We start from the raw sequence: 16,193 nt of genomic DNA on the forward strand, positions 1-16,193 counted from the left end.
CTGTAGTTGTTTTGAGGATCACACAGGTGTATGAGAGAATGTTGTTGTTCAGATAATAGTCTGGACAAAGGTAGTTATGCCATTTTGCTGTTGAGGGTTGGTATATGTCAGTAGACAGATGCACACAGACATTGAAATTGGCAGGTTCCAAATGTTTGTCAGCTTCATTATCAGATCGCAGAAGAGATGAGATGGACTCTGATAGACAGTCTTGCTGCACACAATGTACATACAGTACACAATACATAAAGTATATACAAAATACCCCAATACAGTTCCCTGCACCCATCAGGCAGGAGTCAAATAGGACTAGGTATATCTCTGTCTGGAGGAAAAGACACACAAACGTTAGCTCTTTAAAACAGTCCTAGGTCACTGATGTTCTGAAAATAGCATATGAGATCACTCCTGTGTAAATGTTTCATAGAAGCAGTGGTAGCAGAGACAAAAGGGGGGAGATGCACTCCTCTCCCAGCCTCTCTCTGCTCTCAGACAGAAAAGCACCAGAACCCATCTCTAAGGTTGCGTCCCAAATGGCACCGTGTTCCCTATATAGTGCTCTACTTTTGATCAGAGCCCTATGGCACCTGTTCAAAGTAGTGCACTACATAGGGATTTGGGATGCAGTCTCAGTCCCTCAGAAGGCAGCCATTAAGAAGGCTCCTGAACAGCTTTTACCCACAAGCCATAAGACTGCTAAACAGTTAATCAAATTGCTACCCAGACTATTTACATTGACCCCTTTTATTAATATTATTATTATTTTGTTTGCACTGGCTGTATGAACACTCTAGACTCTACCCACACACTCACACATACTACACTGAACCTCCAACACACACATACATACACACTACATACGCTCACAAACACACACACACACACTTGCATATTGACGCCACACCCACCCACACTCACTCGCACATAGACACACTTTCACACTCCTTCACACTCTTCACATATGTTGCTGCTACTCTGTTTATCTATCCTGTTGCCTAGTCACTTTTACCCTTACTTACATGTACATATTACCTCAACTACCTCGTACCCCTGCACATTGACTTGTTACCAGTACTCCTTGTATCGCATTGTTATTTATTGTTATTTATTGTTACTATTTCCTTTTATGACATTTTTTTATTTTGCAAATATTTTTCAACTCTGCATTGTTGGGAATGGTAAAGTAAAATTTGGCGCATATGACCAATTTTGATTAGTATTTTCCAACACAGCTCCATGTGTTGGGGTGTATTGAACATCAATGTTAGAGTTCGAGCCAAGCTGCTGTGGCTATGTGATGGACTGTGTGCTTGGCTCTAAATTGAGGCATCAGTAAAGCGCTCTAAAGGTTGAAGCTAGTCTCATGATTAGTATTCTTACCACAGGAGAAAAGGCAAGGGGCAGATCGTGTAGGATTTTCTCATACGGAAATCATTATTTTCTGGGTCTCTGAAAATTACTGTAGTATCACTTTTCTTTTTATACCTCAAAAGGACAATTTGAAATGCTTCTCTATTTTGTGTGTACAGAAGGATAGCGGTTGTGTACCATCCAGTGCATTGTGACCTGGCCGGTGTATTTTGCAGCGTGTTTTAACGTCACAAGGTGGAGGGAGGCTAATTGGTGTTGACTGAGGAGCACAGCTCAATCACTGCTGGGATGAGCCTGACCCACACAGTGTGCAAACGCCAAGACTGCTGACAAACACCCTGTGGTGCTGAAAACCAGGCCAGTCTGTAAATAGCAACAGCATATGACAGCAACCGCGCTCCTACTGTATCCTTCATCACCAGAGACAATTCCCCTGTGTTTGTCAGGCAGCATTAGAGACAGCTACAACTATTAGCACCTGTTATTCAGAGAGAAGGATGATAGATGATGGTGATTCATTGATTCATTCAAAGAGGCAAGATTCCTTAAGATTAATGAGTGCCGTGAAGGAGCGTAAGCCCACTCACTCCCTCAGACAAATCCCCCATCATTCCTTACATGCTTGATAGCATAAGCAAGGAGTTTATTCTGTAAAATACATTAGCATTCATCTAGCTTGTCATGACACACATGCACGCACGTGCACAGACAGACACACACACACACACACACACACACACACACACACACACACACACACACACACACACACACACACACACACACTGTGCATTCCTCAGTGTCTGCAGAGTTCATTCATACCAGTCCATTATTCTAAACTCAGGTACTGTAGTGGGATGATTCCTCTCACTTCATTCTCGCTATGATTTATCACTTCTGGTTGTTGCCTTGAAAAGAGACAATGGCTGTACTGCTTTTTAAACAGAATTGAGACAGAATTGTTGTTGCATCCCAATGTGCTTCTGTTCACGCCATTGTGTTAATTGTTTCGCTTTTCCATGTTTGTTTTGGTCTTTTTAAAGATTACTCATTGCCTGGTTTTTGAAAGAGATGAAAAGATGTTGAGCATTGTCTCTCGCCCATTAAAACACAAGCAACAAAGCATATAATCTCCCCACCAATGTTTAGGCAATTGTTCTGAAGAGATACTAATGGCTTCCTAGTTGTTTTACTGAGAGGCCTGTTTGCGTAGAGTGATTATAACATGTAGCTTGAAAATAATCGGAGACTCTTGGGATTTTAACATAAAGGAGCCAGATATTTTTTCCTCTATCAATTACGACTGCAGACTCTGCTGAATGAAGGAAATGGAGTTGCATTTACTCTCCCTCCTAATATACCATGCTCTGCCTCCTTCGACCCAAGCAATATATTGTGGAAATTCTTACACAGGGACGCTCAAAGTCAATCTTAAATGAATAATTGTTTATTGTCAGCATGCTTGAGAGGTTCCAACAAAGTTAATGCCCCATAGTGAACGTCTGTCAGAAGCTCGAACGGGGCAGTCCCGTTAGTTCCCTTATATACTGACATGTCATATTTGCATGACTTAGCTTATTCACTGTTCCCCGAGCGCCGAAGACGTGGATGTGGATTAAGACAGCCCCCCCGCACCTCTCTGATTCAGAGGGGTTGGGTTAAATGCTGAGGACACCTTTCAGTTAAAGGCATTCAGTTGTACAACTGACTAGGTATCCCCTTTTCCCTTTCATAATTAATTAATCATTAACGTTTGCAACATTCATGTGACCGACCAATACTGGGTCATGCATGTGACAGACCAATACCTCACGAGGCTTCTTCTCTCTAAGCGGAGACCTTAAAACTGAGATATCTCTAAACAAGGTTCTGTGTGTACTGCCAAATTGCAGACACTGATAGTGAGGATTCATTCAATCAGTCACTTGCATGAACACAAAAATTGGTTTATAGAAAAGCACAAACATAGAAATTGGTAAATTGAAAAGCTCCAACATAACATTTTCCATCACAAATACATAGACAATTAACATGTAGCATCACAGTAAGTGGAGTGCTGCCTAGAGAGAAACCTATTGAGGACCTATTTTTTTATCGTAATACGTAGAATCGTTTAAAAACATAATACATATGGAAAGCAGTGGTACCTACTGAATTGTCTGAAAGACAGAAATGTCTGAAAACTCTCCAAACAGAATAGCCTATCTATATACTGCAGCTCCATCCACCGGTGCTTCAACAAAGTACTGAGTAAATGGTCTGAATGCTTATGTAAATGTGATATTTGTTTTTGCTTTGTCATTATAGGTTATTGTGTGTAGATTGATGAGGGGAAAAAAATAATTTTATACATTTTAGAATAAGGCTGTAATGTAACAAAATGTTCTACACACAATAACCTAAAATGACAAAGCAAAAACAAATTTCACATTTACATAATCATTCAGACCATTTACTCAATACTTTGTTGAATGTGGAAAAAGAGAAGAGGTCTGAGTACTTTTCGATTGCACTGTATACAGTAGATCGCTGGTTGTTGGTTGAGCTCTGTTTGCATTGCACTGCGTTGAATCACAATATGAGCATTTTATTTACCCCAGCAGTTTTTTGAGATTCTGCATGTTGTGTATAATGCTTTTGACAGTTTTTTTTGTTTGTGTACTTCACAAAGAGTTGCTGTGACCACTCTCCAAGGGTCTTTCAGGGGGATGCAAACCCATTTCACACCTCACACCTGTACAGGTTACCCACTTGTACATACAGTGAAACAGGGCTATATAAGCACCCCCTAATTATTATTTATTATATTAGCTAATGGGGTTAATACATTTATAAAAGATTGAATCTACTGCCTTGTGGTGAGTCATTATGCATAAAGAAAATATATAGACAGTTCTGTGAAGTTGACTACATGACTACTTGGCTTTTCCAGTACAACAGCAGGGATAGGCAACTGGCCCTCCTTGATGGCCCTCAATCAAAAATATATCTCACTCCGATATCATATTAAAACCTGCAAACATTTCTCTCCACCCTATCGGAAAATATGTAGAATTGCAGGAAATTAGCTGTTAAACAGAAACATTTTCTCTTCGCCTCATGGCAAAATGTGTAGAATTGCACAAAATTAACTCTAAAATGTAAAAAATATATCTTCTGTCAAAAGTGGGCTGCTAAAATGTTTTGCTTGCAATGTGGCGGTGGTGGGGGAGAGGTACGCACATGTGGGTATGCAGACCTGCGAGCAACTACCGCCCTTCAAGATTTTTGATGGCCCCCACCCCCATCAAAGTTGCCCATCCCTAACCTAAAGTATGAGTAAAGGATGTTGTTCTTTGAGTACATGGAAGATCTAGAAGCACAGCCTCCAGTGTCCCCCTCCATCTTCCCAGGGTCTCCACTGATGAAGAAAAACTACACTTGAGCTCTCCCTCCTTCCCTAGCTTTGTATGAGGACTTAAGGCTGATTCTTTAGTTAGAGGATCCTAGGGTGGGCCATGCATGACCAGCTGTCCTGTCTTTACACCTCTCCCCAGATATCGATGAGTGTGCAGAAGGGAAGCACTACTGCAGGGAGAACACCGTGTGTGTCAACACCCCCGGCTCCTTCATGTGTGTCTGCCACACGGGCTACATCAGGATCGATGACTACTGCTGCACGGGTAAGTCCTTTCTTCTGGCAGACTCTTATAGCTGCTAACAGGAGAGACCCATACTGCCCTACCAAGCAAAAAGGCAGTAACTGCTAATTTGGTCGAAAATGAGTTAATGTCATTCTTGCTACATTAAATACATGCTTAATCATGTGGACGAGTGTCCTTCCACTATTGTTTCTTGGAGAAAATGGGGGTCATGTCAGCAGTAACTGTATAAAGTTATTGTGAAACCACGGTAATAAAAGCCATTTTTCTTAGTTCCACGCTATGAGCAGTTACTGCCTTTTTGCTTGGTAGAGCAGCATACTGTACTTGTTTCATGTTTATGACTTCGGATTACACCGTTGAAAGCTGCAGAGGGGAGCCTTTTCAACAGAAGTTATTGGAAGGGATATTATTTAATAAGGCAACTTAGCTGTGCTCAGTGTGTGCGTCAGCGTTTGTGTGTGTGTCCTTGTGCGCGCACAATTGTGACTCATGCTTGTGAGCCTTTTTAAAACATTTTAGAACTATCATCATGTGATGAAAACACTTCAAACACTGCATAGCCATGTACAGTTGAAGTCGGAAGTTTACATACATCTTAGCCATATACATTTAAACTCAGTTTCACAATTCCTGACATTTAATCCTAGTAAAAATTCCCTGTCAGTTAGGATCACCACTTTATTTTAAGAATGTGAAATGTCAGAATAATAGTGGAGAGAATGATTTATTTCAGCTTTTATTTCATCACATTCCCAGTGGGTCAGAAGTTTACATACACTCAATTTAGTATTTGGTAGCATTGCCTTTCAATTGTTTAACTTGGGTCAAACGTTTTGGGTAGCCTTCCACAAGCTTCCCACAATAAGTTGGGTGAATTTTGGCCTATTCTTCCTGACAGAGCTGGTGTAACTGAGTCAGGTTTGTAGGCCTCCTTGCTCGCACACACTTTTTTCAGTTCTGCCCACAAATGTTCTATTGTTACGCCCGTTGTTTTAATGACACCAAGGTGCAGTGTGGTAGGCGTTCATTTTCATTTATTTCAAATGACACCGGGAAAACAACAAAATACAAAAACAAACGTAAAGCTATATGCAGTGCAGAAAGCAACTACACACAAACAAGATCCCACAATCACAGGTGGGAAAAAGGGCTGCCTAAGTATGATCCCCAATAAGAGACGACAAGAAACAGCTGCCTCTGATTGGTTCCCAATCTAGGCCAACAAAGAAATAGAAGCATAGATATGCCCACCCAAGTCACACCCTGACCTAACCAAATAGAGAATAAAAAAGGTTGTCTAAGGTCAGGGCGTGACATCTATAGGATTGAGGTCAGGGCTTTGTGATGGCTACTCCAATACCTTGACTTTGTTGTCCTTAAGCCATTTTGCCACAACTTTGGAAGTATGCTTGGGGTCATTGTCCATTTGGAAGACACATTTGCGAACAAGCTTTAGCTTCCTGACTGATGTCTTGAGATGTTGCTTCAATATATCCACATAATTTTCCACCCTCATAATGCCATCGATTTTGTGAAATGCACCAGTCCCTCCTGCAGCAAAGCACCCCCACAACATGATGCTGCCACCCCCGTGCTTGACGGTTGGGATGGTGTTCTTCGGCTTGCAAGCCTCCCCCTTTTTCCTCCAAACATAACGATGGTCATTATGGCCAAACAGTTTTATTTTTGTTTCATCAGACCAGAGGACATTTCTCCAAAAAGTACGATCTTTGTCCCCATGTGCAGTTGCAAACCGTAGTTGTGACGAGCTTGTGAGAAACCAGTACTCACGGAAGGAGGGAAAAAAACAACGCTCCTAACACTTGGTATAATACGTGAAAACAAATAAGGCTCAACCTTAACGAGCAACATCACATGAATAATCCCGCACAAACCTAGGCAGGCAACAGGGGTAATTATACACACATATCCAATTATACGCTCCTCCGTATCATACAGTGCGTCTGCCTTAGTGTTCTGGGAACCTGGTCTATATGATATAGTAAATCTAAACCTGGCGAGGGTTCAGTCTCCTCCCCTCCCGGATGTACTCCAGATTACGGTGGTCAGTCCAGATGAGCAAAGGGTGTTGAGCCCCCTCAAGCCAATGTCTCCACACCTTCAGAGCTTTGACAACAGCCAACATCTACCGATCCCCCACGTCATAGTTTCGCTCCGCCGGGCTGAGCTTCCTCGAAAAGAAAGCACAGGGGCGGAGCTTCGGTGGCGTACCCGAGCACTGTGAAAGCACGGCTCCAATTCCAGCCTCAGACGCGTCCACCTCCACTATGAATGCCAAAGAGGGATCCGGATGAGCCAGCACGGGAGCCGAGGTAAACAGAGCCTTCAGGCGACCAAAAGCTCTGTCCGCCTCAGCCGACCACTGCAGACGCACCGGTCCCCCCTTCAGCAGTGACGTGATGGGAGCAGCCACCTGCCCAAAACTCCGGATAAACCTCCGGTAGTAGTTGGCAAACCCTAAAAACCGCCTTTACCGTGGTTGCAGTCGGCCAATTACGCACGGCTGCAATGCTGTCACACTCCATCACCAACCCTGATGTGGAAATGCGATACCTTAGGAAGGAGACAGCCTGTTTTAAGAACAAGCATTTCTCAGCCTTGACGTACAGGTCATGCTCGACCAGTCGCCCAAGTACCTTGCGCACCAGAGACACATGTGCGGCGCGTGTAGCAGAATAGACCAGAATGTCATCGATATAAACCACCACACCCTGCCCGTGCAGGTCCCTGAGAATCTCGTCTACAAAGGATTGGAAGACTGCTGGAGCATTCTTCAACCCGTACAGCATGACGAGGTACTCATAATGGCCGGATGTGGTACTACACGCTGTCTTCCACTCATCTCCCTCCCGGATACGCACCAAGTTATACGTGCTCCTGAGATCCAGTTTTGTGAAGAAGCGTGCCCCGTGAAATGACTCAATCGACATGGCGATGAGAGGTAGCGGGTAACTGTACCCCACCGTGATGGAATTTAGACCTCTATAGTCAATGCACGGACGCAGACCTCCCTCCTTCTTCTTCACAAAAAAAGAAACTCGAGGAGGCAGGTGATGTGGAGGGCTGAATGTACCCCTGCCACAGAGATTCAGAGACATATGTCTCCATAGCCACCGTCTCCTCCTGTGACAGGGGATACACGTGACTCCTGGGAAGTGCAGCATCTACCAGGAGATTTATTGCACAATCCCCTCGTCGATGAGGTGGTAATTGGGTCGCCTTCTTTTTACAGAAGGCGATAGCCAAATCGGCATATTCTGAGGGAATGCGCACGGTGGAGATTTGGTCTGGACTCTCCACCGTCGATGCACCGATGGAAACCCCTACACACCTGCCTGAGCACTCCTCTGACCACCCCTTTAGAGCCCTCTGTTGCCACAAAATCTTAGGGTTGTGACAGGCCATCCAGGGGATCCCCAGCACCACCAGAAACGCAGGAGAATCAATGAGGAGGAGACTAATTCTCTCCTCATGACCCTCCTGCGTAACCATGCCCAGTGGAGCCGTGGCCTCCCTGATTAGCCCTGACCCTAATGGTCGGCTATCTAAGGCGTTCACTGGGAAGGGTTTATCAATCTGAACAAGGGGGATCCCTAAACTATGCGCAAAACCGCGGTCAATAAAATTCCCTGCTGCGCCTGAATCTACTAGCGCCTTATGCCGGGAATGAGGGGAAAACTCAGGAAAAGAAATCAGCACATACGTGACCAACAGGGGACTCTGGGTGAGCCTGGTGCCGACTCACCTGGGGTGTCCGAGCAGTGCTCGGCCTGGCGTCTCGACTCCCAGAAGAGCCCCTCCAGCAGCAGTGTGCCCTCTACGACCACAGCTGGTACAGGAAAGGGCTCCTCCTCCAGTCGCCCTCACTGAAGCACCTCCTAGCTCCATGGGCGTTGGAGTGGAGGGGCTGGTGGATGAAACTGACAGGGCCCGATCTGAACGTCCGCGGGTCGCCAGCAAGTTGTCCAGCCGAATGGACATGTCTACCAGCTGGTCCAAGGTGAGGGTGGTGTCTCAACAGGCTAGCTCCTTACGGACGTCCTCGCGAAAACTGCACCTATAGTGATCGATCAGGGCCCTGTCATTCCATCCCGTGCCGGCGGCATGGGATGCCTTAGATGCTCCTCGTCTCCTGCCTTAGATGGAACAGACATTCACCCACCACTCGGCCCTCAGGTGGGTGGTCGAACACGGTCCGGAAGCGGCGGGTGAACTCTGGGAACTCTCGTTCCACACCGCGTTGGCCCACTCCAGGGCTTTGCCTGAGAGGCAGGAGACGAGGGCGTTCACGCTCTCACCTCCCGAAGGAGCCGGGTGAACTGTTGCCAAGTATAGCTCCGTCTGGAGTAATAACCCCTGGCACCCGGCCGCCGTCCCATCGTACTCCCTCGGGAGCGCAAGTCGAATTCCACTGGGACCAGGCGACGAAGGAGAGGGTTGTGGGACTGGTTGGAGTGTGGCTGGTGGAGGTGTAGGAAGGCCACCTCTCTCCCATGTTTCCATCGTTGCCATCACCTGATCCATTGCGGTCCCCAGATGGTGTAATACTGCCGTGTGGTGTCAGCTCCTGCTGACTCCATCAAGACTGGTGCGGGATTCTGTGACGAGCTTGTGTTTAGAGGTAGGTGAAGGAGTCAAGCGCAAGAGAGCAGAGATGTCCGTATGTGTATTTTAATAGGCAAGTCCACAAACATACAGGTCAGGTACAATACCAAAATAAACGCACTTGACAACAGAGAAACCAGTACTCATGGAAGGAGGGAAAAAAACAACGCTCCTAAACTTATACACACTTGGTATAATACGTGAAAACAAATAAGACACAACCTTAACGAGCAACATCACATGAATAATCCCGCACAAACCTAGGCAGGCAACAGGGGTAATTATACACACAGAAATTAAGGCAAATGAAACCAGGTGTGAAAGAACCACAGACAAAACAAACGGAAAAGGAAAAAGGGATCAGTGATGGATAGTAGGCCGGCGACGCCGAGCGCCGCCCGAACAGGGAGAGGAACCACCTTCGGTGGAAGTCGTGACAGTAGTCTGGCTTTTTTATGGCTGTTTTGGAGTAGTGGCTTCTTCCTTGCTGAGCAGCCTTTCAGGTTATGTCGATATAGGACTCATTTTACTGTGGATATAGATACTTTCGTACCTGTTTCCTTCAGCATCTTCACAAGGTCCTTTACTGTTGTTCTGGGATTGATTTGCACTTTTCGCAGCAAAGTACATTCATTTCTAGGAGACAGAACACGTCTCCTTCCTGAGCGATATGATGGCTGCATGGTCCCATGCTGTTTATACTTGCGTACTACTGTTTGTACAGATGAATGTGGTACCTTCAGGCGTTTGGAAATTGCTCCCTAGGATGAACCAGACTTGTGGAGGTCAAAACATTTTTTATGAGGTCTTGGCTGATTTCTTTTGATTTTCCCATGATGTCAAGCAAAGAGGCACTGAGTTTGAAGGTAGGCCATGCACAAAGTAGATGTCCTAACCAACTTGCCAAAAATATAGTTTGTTAACAAGAAAAACTAGTTTTAATGACTTCAACCTAAATGTATGTAAACTTCCGACTTCTACATACAACCTCAAATAACCAGATTGACTCCGTATCGGTACCCCCCTGTACAGTGGGGGAAAAAAGTATTTGATCCCCTGCTGATTTTGTACGTTTGCCCACTGATAAAGAAAGGATCAGTCTATAATTTTAATGGTAGGTTTATTTGAACAGTGAGAGACAGAATAACAACATAAATATCCAGAAAAACGCATGTCAAAAATGTTATAAATTGATTAGCATTTTAATGAGGGAAATAAGTATTTGACCCCCTCTCAATCAGAAAGATTTCTGTCTCCCAGGTGTCTTTTATACAGGTAACGAGCTGAGATTAGGAGCACACTCTTTAAGGGAGTGCTCCTAACCGCAGCTTGTTACCTGTAAAAAAGACACATGTCCACAGAAGCAATCAATCAATCAGATTCCAAACTCTCCACCATGGCCAAGACCAAAGCACTCTCCAAGGATGTCAGGGACAAGATTGTAGACCTACACAAGGCTGGAATGGGCTACAAGACCATCGCCAAGCAGCTTGGTGAGAAGGTGACAACATTTGGTGCGATTGTTCGCAAATGGAAGAAAATATCCCTCGGCCTGGGGCTCCATGCAAGATCTCACCTCGTGGGGTTGCAATGATCATGAGAACGGTGAGGAATCAGCCCAGAACTACACGGGAGGATCTTGTCAATGATCTCAAGGCAGCTGGGACCATTGTCACCAAGAAAACAATTGGTAACACACTACGCCGTGAAGGACTGAAATCCTGCAGCGCCCGCAAGGTCCCCCTGCTCAAGAATACATATACATGCCCGTCTGAAGTTTGCCAATGAACATCTGAATGATTCAGAGGACAACTGGTGAAAGTGTTGTGGTTAGATGAGACCAAAATGGAGCTCTTTGGCATCAACTCAACTCGCCGTGTTTGGAGGAGGAGGAATGCTGCCTATGACCCCAAGAACACCATCTCCACCGTCAAACATGGAGGTAGAAACATTATGCTTTGGAAACATTGTGTTTTTCTGCTAAGGGGACAGGACAACTTCACCGCATCATTTGACAGGGCCATGTACTGTCAAATCTTGGGTGAGAACCTCCTTCCCTCAGCCAGGGCATTGCAAATGGGTCATGGATGGGTATTCCAGCATGACAATGACCCAAAACACACGGCCAAGGCAACAAAGGAGTAGCTCAAGAAGAAGCACATTAAGGTCCTGGAGTGGCCTAGCCAGCCTCCAGACCTTAATCCCATAGAAAATCTGTGGAGGGAGCTGAAGGTTCGAGTTGCCAAACGTCAGCCTCAACCTTAATGACTTGGAGAAGATCTGAAAAGAGGAGTGGGACAAAATCCCTCCTGAGATGTGTGCAAACCTGGTGGCCAACTACAAGAAACGTCTGACCTCTGTGATTGCCAACAAGGGTTTTGCTACCAAGTGCTAAGTCATGTTTTGCAGAGGGGTCAAATACTTATTTCCCTCATTAAAATGGAAATCATTTTATAACATTTTTGACATGCGTTTTGACATGTTGTTATTCTGTCTCTCACTGTTCATATAAACCTACCATTAAAATTATAGACTGGTCATTTCTTTGTAAGTGGGCAAATGTACAAAATCAGCAGGGGATCAAATACTTTTTTCCCCCACTGTATTTAGTCTTGTTATTGTTATTTCACTGCTGCTATTTAATTACTTGTTACTGTTATCTCTTATTCTTATCTGTATTTTTTGAAACTGCATTTTTGGTTAGGGGCTCGTAAGTAAGCATTTCACTGTAAGGTTTACATTTGTTGTATTCGGCGCATGTGATTTGGCGCATGTGACTTGAATCGCTTTGAGATTCTTTGAAAGCGCTATATCAGTTGAACAAATTGGGGCAGGCAGGGCGTGCATGTGACAGTTAGAGTGGGGAGGGAGAAGCGGCAGCCAAGTCAATCTATACTGAACAACAATATAAACGCAACATGCAACAATTTCCACAATTTTACTGAGTTACAGTTCATGTAAGGAAATCAGTCAATTGAAATAAATGAATTAGGCCGTAATCTATGGATTTCACATTATTGGGCAGGGGCACAGCCATGGGTTGGCTTGGGAAGGTATAGGCTCACCCACTTGGGAGCCAGGCCCACCCACTGCGGAGCCAGGCCCAGCCAATCAGAATGAGTTTTTCCCCACAAAAGGGCTTTATTACAGACAAAAATACTCCTCATTTCCATCAGCGGTCCAGGTGGCTGGTTTTAGACGATCCCGCAGGTGAAGAAGCCAGATGTGGAGGTCCTGGGCTGGCGTGGTTACCAGTGGTCTGCAGTTGTGAGGCCGGTTAGACATACTCTACCCCAAATTCTCTAAAATGACGTTGGAGGTGACTTATGGTAGAGAAATTAACATTAAATTCTCTGGCAACATCTCTGGTGGACATTCCTGCAGACAGCATGCCAATTGCACGCTCCCTCAACTTGAGACATCTGTGGCATTGTGGTGTGTGACAAAACTGCACATTTTAGAGTGGCATTTTATTGTCCCCAGCACTGTTTCTCTGTCAGCAGTACTGTAGCCCTCCATGTTCAGGTCAGCCAGTTCTCTTCACACCAGATTGAAATGCCACATGGTGACACAGTTACTACTGACACAAGCACTCCTTTTCTTTAGAGCTACCCTTAGAGTTGTGTTCCCTTAGAAGGTATAGGCTCACCCACTTGGGAGCGAGAGTTGTGTTCCCTTAGATTGTTTCAGGCAGTGAGTTGAAGAAACAGACTTTGGGGAAGATTTACTAAGTTTGCATCAATAAAGTTTGTGGTTTTCAGAAGAGAATGATACTGCAGCTAAAAGCTTACAATTTCTTCTATAGTCCATGTTTTTACCACGGATGTCATATGTAGGTGCAGACCTTGAATAGATAAATGGCAAATACACTACTTGAACTTGAGTAGACCTTTGTGACTACACTCAGGCTTTAATGAAGGTCATTTGATTATGGCCCTGACTTCTTGATGACCCACAAACTGTTGACGAACCGCCATTGTTCCATTAGTCATTTTAATCCGTCTTACTATTCACAACAAACAATATCACAAAGATAAAGAAAGAAATCAAATATTTAAATTAACACCATGACTAAAATTGTTACTGAACAGCAGGCCCATGTCTCCTTCCAGTTGTAAAGATGACTCAATGGTATACCCATAGAAACAGTATGTAGCATGGTCGTCATGTTCGCTGTGAGTGCATTACAGTGCGAGTTATGAGGCTAAGTAGATCCCTGTGTGTGTAGTCTCTGAGGGGGACACAAAACATTTCCTCTTCGTCTGTAATTAAAAAAGCAATTACCACTAATTCAAACTAACTCAGCACGGAGAGGAGACAGAGAGGAGAGGAGGTAGAATGCAGAGTAAAGGAGCAGCCTGCCTGGCTGAGACGTGCCAGAAATAGGGGTTGCATCCCAAATGGCACACTATTCTCTTTATAGTGCACTACTTTTGACCAGGGCCCATAGGGGGGGCCCATAGGGAGGGCCCATAGGGCTCTGGTCAAAAGTAATGCACTGTATAGGGAATAGGATGCATTTGGGACATAGCCAGAGAAAGGATTCGGGCCTGAAGCTGCTTTCCTCCCCCCTCCCTCCCTCCCCTCTGAGCTTCTGGGTTTGAATTAAAGCAGTAAGAGTCTGTAAGACCCACCAAGACAATGCAACAACACAGCTGATTTTTTACATTTCCTGACTGCCACAACTATGCCCATGGTGGGTTTCCCCTTGTTGATGGGAACAGGAAACAGAAGAGGATATGGGAATGGAGGTAGTGAGGCTGTCAGTAGGTATTTTAGGAATGTTTCAGAAGGAATAATCATGAGAATTCTCACTCATCTCACACTTTTTTGTTCTCTTATTTATTCAGTGAAGAAGAGACACACACCTTGCGTACTCAGTCTTTTTCTCTAGTGTTAGTTCTCCTTAGACACACCCTGAATTACATTCCACTCACAGTTATATTTCTATGCATCTTAGAGCCGGATGCAGTATCCTATTCATTTGTCTTCTATCCTGCAACCCATTAGTTTCACCGATTTACAATGAAGATTAATACTGCGGCCCAGTGGATTAAGTTGTGTTTCTGTATTTTACATAGAATCTTATTAAAATGCCTTCAAGTCAGAGCCATGCACAACTCTGTTATGCATCATGATTAAACCGAGGCGTATTCAGGGGGCCTGATGTAATGACTTTCTGCCTGCTACAGTACAGTCAAATTACTGTCGTAATCTCTCTCTGAGTTATTGGACTATCAGTGTATATTCACAATCATTGCCTCAGCGCATGATATAGAATCGCTCATATAGAGCCACACTCCACCTCTTATCTGATATTAAAAAGATGAATTATGGTTAAATTGTACTTAATTCAAAACTTGTCCGATGGACCCATATGTGGCTAAATCAAATCAAACCGACACAATCTTATTAGAGCACATACACAAGGCACAGTCTCCGACAATATTCATGTTTATTTCCAGAGTATGCCATCTCGCCCATTCCTGTTGCACTGTGATATGTTAGCGATAGGGGCCCTGTGCTAAGCTAGCCATGGGGTTCTATTCATTATTAATAGCAATCAAACATCTGTTTCTGTTTGAACAGGGTCCAGAGGGAATGGGCTACTCCCCAAGTGGCTTAGAAAGGAAATATTGCCACAGCTCAAGAAAACACAAAATATGCTATTTCCCATGTCCATTAGAATAGCTCATTCAATATGAGGATCTTTATTATTCTCCATGGATTCAAGCAATTACTAGATTGCAAACCTCAGCAGAAATAATGCACAGGTAGCCTAATTATATTGTTTTTCCATAAGTGCATGTATCTATACTAGTCCACACAGTGATTAAGAAAGATTACACTTATTTAATTTAGTTACTCTAGTAACAGTAATTCTGGATTAAAAGGCTAAACCCAGAGAGATTTTCTATAGTTACATCATGAGGTTCTGGGTTCAAGTGAACATGGTATTTACATAAAACACCCCACAGTGAAGGGGGTCACTATTTAACATCCCAGCTGGTCAATGTCCAATAGAGTCAGGATAGAAAGGAGCAACCCAACTTTCCCTTGCTCTCTGACTATCATTTTAGCCTTGATCTTGAAGGTCAAGATAGCTCTCTCTCTCCCTCCCTCCCCAAAGTGCCTGGGGTGTGCTCCTCACTCCTAGAGATGAGTTGCCTTTGAATGTTATTAGAGGACTGCTGTCCTGAGGTGTGTGTGTGTGTGGTGGGATGTGAGGTGTGTGACCCCGCTCTTATCCGATGATAACCAATCCGGCCTTGGTCTCAGAGGCAGTAGGAAATGAGGGAGGGAGGTGGGGATGAAGGGAGGACGAAGGTGGGGATGAAGGGAGGACGGAGGTGGGGATGAAGGGAGGGCGGAAGTGGATATGAAGGGAGGGCGGAGGTGGATATGAAGGGAGGGCGGAGGTGGGGATGAAGGGAGGGCGGAGGTGGGGATGAAGGGAGGGCGGAGGTGGATATGAAGGAAGGGCGGAGGTGGGGATGAAGGGAGGGCGGAAGTGGATATGAAGGGAGGGCGGAGGTGGGGATGAAGGGAGGG

The 16,193-nt window shown here is 44.7% G+C and overlaps 1 protein-coding gene across 1 annotated transcript in view; it reads left to right on the forward strand.

The window, feature by feature from the left end:
* LOC115151822 (protein kinase C-binding protein NELL2) overlaps window positions 1-16,193 on the forward strand; it is a 116,678-nt gene that overhangs the window by 54,010 nt on the left and 46,475 nt on the right. Inside the window, exon 13 of the mRNA XM_029696078.1 lies at window positions 4,908-5,033. Within this exon, the coding sequence (XP_029551938.1) occupies window positions 4,908-5,033 (126 nt within the window). The remainder of the gene's footprint in view (window positions 1-4,907; window positions 5,034-16,193) is intronic.

This window comes from Salmo trutta, chromosome 17, assembly GCF_901001165.1.
Source record: "Salmo trutta chromosome 17, fSalTru1.1, whole genome shotgun sequence".
In the NCBI taxonomy this organism is placed as follows: Eukaryota; Metazoa; Chordata; class Actinopteri; order Salmoniformes; family Salmonidae; genus Salmo; species Salmo trutta.